Below are 7,154 nucleotides of genomic sequence, written 5' to 3'. Positions count from 1 at the left end.
TTAAAAAATAATCTTTGGAAAAAAAAATTTTGAACAAAAAGGCTTGCGCCTTTTAGCGCCTAGGCACGCATTAGACGGTCAACACAGCATTAACCGTCTTTTTCTAAGCGTTACTACTATACAATGTGTTATCTAAAAGCATCATGTCTAGGCATGCCTAGGCGGTGCCTTTTCCCTCCTTTTAGAACACTGATAAATAAAATGCAATTTCACATTATACATAGAGAGATTTGATCTAATGAGTTATTTAACTCATCTTTGATGTGGTATAAACCAACAGAGTTAAAAAAAATGCATAAAATTTTTATTTTTTTTAAAATTCAATATTATTTAAATATCATACGAGAATTTAATTAATTTTCATTAAAGGGTTCACTTTCTTTACTAGATTTAGATCTTCAGTACCTTGTGTAGTGTGGCTTTGACAGAACTAAATGATTATCACCACGAAAAATTGGCATGGATATGTTGGCGTTTGTGGAATAGACGAAACGCTCTTCTGCATGGCAATTTTATTAAATCAGATGCTATACTACTGGACTATATATCTCATTTTCATAGTGAGTATAAAGAATCAGTGGTTGTTTCGGTTCCACATAGACAACCACGTGATAGGCAATACTGGTCTCCACCGCAAGGAGATATGTTTAAAATAAATGTAGATGCATCACACAAACCAGGCATTCCTAAGGTGGGGGTGGGTGTCGTAGTAAGGAACGCTTCAGGAGAGCTTTTGGGGGCCCTCACTAAGCCTTACGTAGCTTCTTGGTCAATTCTGCATGCAGAACTTATTGGCATATGTGAGGCCATTATTTTTTGTATGGAAGCAGGCTTCAACTATGGTAGTATTGTGAGTGACTACTACAATGCAATTAACCTGGTGACTTCTGCTAGTGGAGGGGACCATTTGGATCCATCCTGCTTTCTGGTTGAAGAAATCAAAGATTTGCTGTCGGTTCATGCAAACCTGGTGTTCTTTTAATGTTAGAGAAACAAATACTGCAGCATATTGTCTTGCTAATTATGCATCCAATTTATCTGTGTATGAGTCTTGGTTTGAAGATGGCCCTACGTGGCTGAATCATGTTCTTCTAACCGATTTATGTAACAGTGTTTCTTAATTAATACACCTGTCATCATTTCAAAAAAAAATAAATAAAAATAAAAAAGGCCTGTTTAAGCTTATGAAAGATGGATTTTCATTTGATTTATAATTTTCTCTAACATTCACCTTCAAATGTAGACCACCACTGTTGGGCTTCTTTCTTTCTAGGTCCTACATATGCTTTTATTTTTTATTTTATTTTATTTTGAGTGGAGTTGTAGAGTTTTAAACTCAGAACCTCTTTATGTAAGGTGAGTTTTCATTTGATTTATATTTTTCTCCAACATTCCCCTCATAAGCCTGGAATCTACGATTTCAAAATAGAAGATTTGAGAGGCTTACCGAGGCTTACCAATCTACAAACTTATTTGTGGAATTTTGTATCTTTATGAAAAGTGAAGCCGCTTGGGGTTCCTATTGGAACCTTCATTATATTTGGCACTAACCATCCCAAAAATTTAAAAAAAAAAAAAATGAAAACGTAGAGTAATATAATAATAAATCATAGAAGGCTGCACAATAATGTTTCTTTGAATTGGGAGTCTCTCTGTGTTCCAGTTGATTTTCAAAGTATTAATAAGGGAATGAAACACCAAAACAACAACCTCTCACTTAAAACTCTTAAGCGGCCGCTGACCAGGCATCTTATTAAGATTTATAGATAGATTGGTCGGTCCATATAAGTAACACAGAAAGGACAAAACCAATTTCAACATGTTTGGTTTCCCTTCTCATCTTTTACAATTCGCTTCCCGTTATTTTCAACAATGCCAACAAGAAGAGAGAAAATCAGGAAACTTAAACAAGAAAGGACAAAACCAATTTCAACATGTTTGATTTCCCTTCTTATATTTTTGCAAGTCGCTTCCCGTTATTTTCAACAATGCCGACAAGAAGAGAAAGAATCAGGAAAGTTTTATAGGATTCGATGTCTCAAAACAACTTTAATTTCTCACACGTTTTATGCTGATTACTGCATTGTTGTTCCACAGAGCATAAAGAATATATTATATATCTTAATTGTTTGAGTGGAAAGAACAGCTGGCTGGGTCAGTCAATTCAATTGTATAAAAGGATGTAAATTGCAATAAGCTTTTGAGTCACACCAAAAAACCAAAGCAACTATATACACCTATTTCCATCTGCAAAATTAATCTTATAGAAATGTCGGTCCAAGAAGATCCTGTCTCATTAACCAAGAATAATGAACGTCCCTCTGCGGATTTTCAGCCCAGCATTTGGGGTGATTATTTCCTCACTCGTTGCATGGTATATATATTATTGCTCAATGCTTGCTGTTTCCTATTCTACTCTGTATTTAAATATAATATATGTACGTATTATATATGGACTTGATAATATTGGAGTATATCGTTATTTGTCAGTGGTGAGACAAAATAATAAATTTGTATTGGCTACATACATTGATCCGGAACACAAGCACATTATTAATTTGGCATTCTTTCATGCACTGTGATAAACAATTATTATTATTATTATTATTGTTATGATTTTTTTTCATTCAACTAATTAATCAATGGTTTGCCTCTATAGGGAACGGTATCGGTTGAGAAAATGGGGCAACAAGTTGAAGAATTGAAGGAAGAAGTGAAAGGATTGCTAATAGATTCTCAAAAGAAACCTCCGCAAAAGTTGGAGTTGATTGATTCAATCCAACGTTTAGGAGTTTCTTACCATTTTGAGAATCAGATTGATGAAATCTTAGAAAAAATGCACCACAACAACTCTAATGACTTTGTTGATATAGAGCACGATGACCTTTATACCATTGCTCTTTGGTTTCGCTTGCTTAGGCAACATGGTTATTATATATCAAGTGGTAGTAATTCTCTCTGTCTCAATGTGTCTATGTCCAAATATATTGCTTGGAGCATACAGATTCATGACCCTAGCGTTTTTGATTCACTTTGTGACAGATGTATTCAACAAGTTTAAGGATGGAAAAGGAAACTTTAAGGCATCCTTAGCCATTGATGTGTCAGGCTTGCTAAGTTTGTATGAGGCTGCACACCTTCGTATACGCGGGGAAGAAATTCTTGATGAAGCCATAGCTTTCACTACCACTCATCTTGAGTCAATGGTAAGCAGTATAAGCCCCCACCTCTTGGAAAAGGTCACATTTGCCCTGAACCGACCCATCCGTAAAAACTTACCAAGGTTAGAGACAAGGCACTACATTTCTATCTATCCCAAAGAAGATTTCCACAATGCAACTTTGTTGAAGTTGGCAGCGTTAGATTTTAATGTTTTACAAGCGTTGCATCAACAGGAGGTGAGCAACATTACAAGGTAAGCATGAAACTTTCTAAATCATATATATTTGGCATGTCGTATTCTGTTTCCAATCAAAGAGCATCCTAATTTATAATATGTGGGTTAGGTGGTGGAAAAATTTGGACTTTCAAAGAAAGTTGCCTTATGCAAGAGACAGAGTGGTAGACTTGTACTTTTGGATATTAGAAGAGTACTTTGAACCCCAATATTCCTATGCGAGAGAGTTAGCTACCAAAATTATGACTATGGTATCCGCAATAGATGATACCTATGATGCTCATGGAACATATGAAGAACTCAAGCTCTTTACGCAAGAAATCAAAAGGTTACATTAATTCAAGCTTTTAGCTCAAATCTTGGTTAGAAATTCTTTGATGTAATACTTCTGATCTATTAAATTTTATGCTCAATCCTATTTGATTTTTCTTCCTTTCTTTCCAACAAAGAAAATTATCTCCTTAAAGATAATTTTGTGATTGTTTGTTAGTTGGTTCACAGATGGGATATTAGTGCCATTGATGTCCTTCCAGATTATATGAAGTTTCTATGTCAAGCAATTTTAGATATTTACAGTGATATTGAGGAACACACTACAAAGGAAGGAAGATCATATTGTGTACATTATGCAAAAGAGGCAGTGAGTCATTTCTTCTTCACCCCTGAACATTCTACATTCAACTCTTCAATAATTGATTAATATTGTTGCCTTTAATCGTTTATATATGCTTGATCTTTCAAAGAAAAAATGAAAAAAGAAAACATGAAATGTTACATAAGGGAGAGTAAATTAAAAGTTTTTACATTTATATTTTTTTGTTGTTTTTCTCTGATAAATTGTTAGGTCTGGCATAATAATGTAAACTAACTTCGATTTTAATGAGTTTAGATGGAAGAGCTAGTCCAAGCCTATTTCACTGAAGCCAGTTGGTTGCATGATGCGTACACCCCAACATTTGAGGAATACATGTCAGTAGCGGCAGTGAGTGCTCCTTATTTTGTTATCATAACCTTTTCATTTCTTGGGATGGGTAAGATTGCTACTAAAGAGGTGTTCGATTGGGTCTGCAATAAACCAAATATCATCAAAGCTTCATCAGTTATTGGTAGACTAATGAATGACATGGTGTCCCATAATGTAAGCTAATTAATAATTTGAAAAATGCATTTCCAAATTCCTAATGTTTTATGCTTGATTTGTTTCTTATATATAAACATGACATTTTAGTTTGAGCAAAAGAGAGGACACGTTGATTCTGCTGTAGAATGTTGCATGAAACAACATGGTATTGAGGAAGAAGAGGCAAATAAAATGTTGGCTGTAGAAGTTGAAAATGCTTGGAAAGATATAAATCAGGAGTTGCTGAAGAAGCCAAATACCAGAGGCAGTGTAGCATTTGGTCTTCTGGAGCGGATTTTGAATCTGACAAGGGTGACAGATGTTGTGTACAAAGATGATGATTGTTATACAAATCCTCATAAGCTCAAACACCAAATTGAGTTATTGCTTAAACATCCTATAGCAATTCATTGAATAGGCTTTTTTTATAATATTACTAGTCTCATGAGTAGTTAATCAGTCTTCCATTAATGTTTTGATTTGTTCCAAGTTAATTTTATCAGTTGTAATCATCAGTAGCAAAAATGTGTTAAATTCTAAGCATTTAGTTAAAAAACCTAAAACAGAAATTCAGTTGCCATGGAATGAAATTGTAGTACCCAAATCAATCGGATTAATTACAAGCAATTCGGCTTCACACAAACCCAACAGTTCTGTTTGGAAATTAGATTAGATTTTGGGGAATTCAGCCCATTAGCCCTCTCTTGGAGGGTTTAATAAAATATACCTATACATTCTCATACTTTTTTAATTTACCCTTCTTTATCTATTTTGTCCTTAAAAAAATTTAAAATGACTTGAGTGTCCCCTTTTCTTTTTTTTGTTTTCCCTTCGAAAGACCCACACCGGATAATCCTACACCTCTTTTGTACTAAATTCCTGCACTCTTAATTTCTTCCTTCTTTCCACAAATAATCTCCCATTGAGAACAAAAAAAAAAAACATTTGCTTTCTTCTCTTAGCTTTGTTCTTTCTCCGTGAAAAGCATCCCTCACTTTAGTTATTTGTGTATTTTTTTTAGTTGGATTATTTGGGAAAAAAAAAAAAAGCTTGATACATGGGAAAAAGTTCTTAAAGAGACCTGAAGGGGTGCTTCTACAGTGCTTCTCTTCTTAGAACCAAGCGACAAGAGTGATGACAATTTTGGATATTCTGTCAAACCATTTCCAAGATGAAGAGTACCTTGGCGATCAGTCGAAGGCTATTTGGGATGAAGATCCTGTTATAAAGGCTCCCTTCGAACGCTTCAATGGCAGGTTGAGGAGTTTGAAAGCTTCGTTAAGGAAAGAAATGCTAACAACGATTTGAATAATCAAAGTAGAGCTGGTGTTTTACCAGAAAAGAAAATGATATTTTACTTGGTTTTATATTAAATAAGGATAACTTAGGCATATTAAAAAATCGATGGGTAAACAAAAATTATTTGAACGGAAAGGGTATATTTCATCGGGCCTCTAGAAAAAAGGGCATTGGGCCAAATATCCCTTAGATTTTTCACACAGCAATTCAATATGGATTTTCTCAAGTCCAATGGACCTAAATATTGTATTGGCCTTTTAGGTTTTGTTTGGGTTATTAACTTCCAAAAAAATATTTTTGAAAATGTTTGAATAAATTTTTAAAGTGCTTTCTCTAAAAAAGTTTCTAACTAAAGTTAGAAACTTGTAATTTTTAAGGAAACACTTTTAGGAAAGCAGAAATAAAATTAGAAGTTGTATCAAGCAAGGCCTTGGTATAGATGATCTACTTATAGTCTTTCCTTTGCCCACCACAAATCAAGCAAACCCCTACAGCCAATAGTTTCCTAAAATGGATGTTCATCTTCATAAGTATTGTATCCATAATTATTCATTTGTGTTTCCCCTAATTTTAAATCGTAATTCTAGAGTGACTAAATATATTAACCAAATTTTTGTATCAAATAACTTTGCATTATTTTATTAGTTTTACCTTCCATAATTTTAGGGCATTATAAGTTTGTCAACCATTAAACTGTCGCATATTTGATAACCAAAATTTGTTAAACAATGTGTTACATGTTTTAATTTAATTTGATTGGGAAGTAAAATTAATTAACAATGAATTACACTGCCCCCTCCTCTTCTTGTGTTTAATTTTTATTTTCCTTAAGGTACAATTAATACTTTCAATTTTGAACATTGATGTCAGGATCCATTTAGGATCCCTTCCTAAAATCCTAGACAAGTCCTAATTACAGGAAAAATCCTACCAGACCGTCCTATAAAAAATCCGGCAGCATCTCTCCTAATGGTAGAACATGCTCCAAAAATTATCTGTACAAAAACGCACTCTTATATGGTAAAACGACCATCACATTAATAATAATAATAATAGCAATCATTTTAATGATAATAATAGTATTAATATAATTTGTCCAAGGGCTATCTCACCTGCTCAAAAGCTACCACTTGCCTAAGGACTATTATACTTGTCCGATTGCTCTCTTTTTTGCCCGTAGGTTATAATACATGTCCGAAGGTACCATATGATGATGATAATAATAATAATAAATACAATAATAATTTGCAAGACTGATAATAATAATAAGAATAAGAATAATAACAAATAATAATGATAATAATAGTAAATAAATAAATAATACTAACAATATTAATA

General features: G+C 33.5%; 1 protein-coding gene across 1 annotated transcript; it reads left to right on the top strand.

Moving 5' to 3' along the window:
* Positions 1 to 2,112: 2,112 nt before the first annotated feature.
* On the top strand, positions 2,113 to 5,228 carry LOC107431225 (terpene synthase 1-like). Its single transcript, XM_048472692.2, has 7 exons — positions 2,113 to 2,374; positions 2,660 to 2,945; positions 3,043 to 3,415; positions 3,507 to 3,725; positions 3,899 to 4,037; positions 4,287 to 4,535; positions 4,626 to 5,228. Exons 1-7 carry the CDS (start codon positions 2,270 to 2,272, stop codon positions 4,929 to 4,931), a joined length of 1,677 nt encoding a protein of 558 aa, XP_048328649.2. The 5' UTR covers positions 2,113 to 2,269; the 3' UTR covers positions 4,932 to 5,228.
* Positions 5,229 to 7,154: the final 1,926 nt, after the last annotated feature.

Source organism: Ziziphus jujuba, chromosome 1 (assembly GCF_031755915.1).
Source record: "Ziziphus jujuba cultivar Dongzao chromosome 1, ASM3175591v1".
NCBI lineage: Eukaryota > Viridiplantae > Streptophyta > Magnoliopsida > Rosales > Rhamnaceae > Ziziphus > Ziziphus jujuba.
Note: the sequence above shows the minus strand (reverse complement) of the source record. Positions and strands in the feature narration are given on the sequence as shown.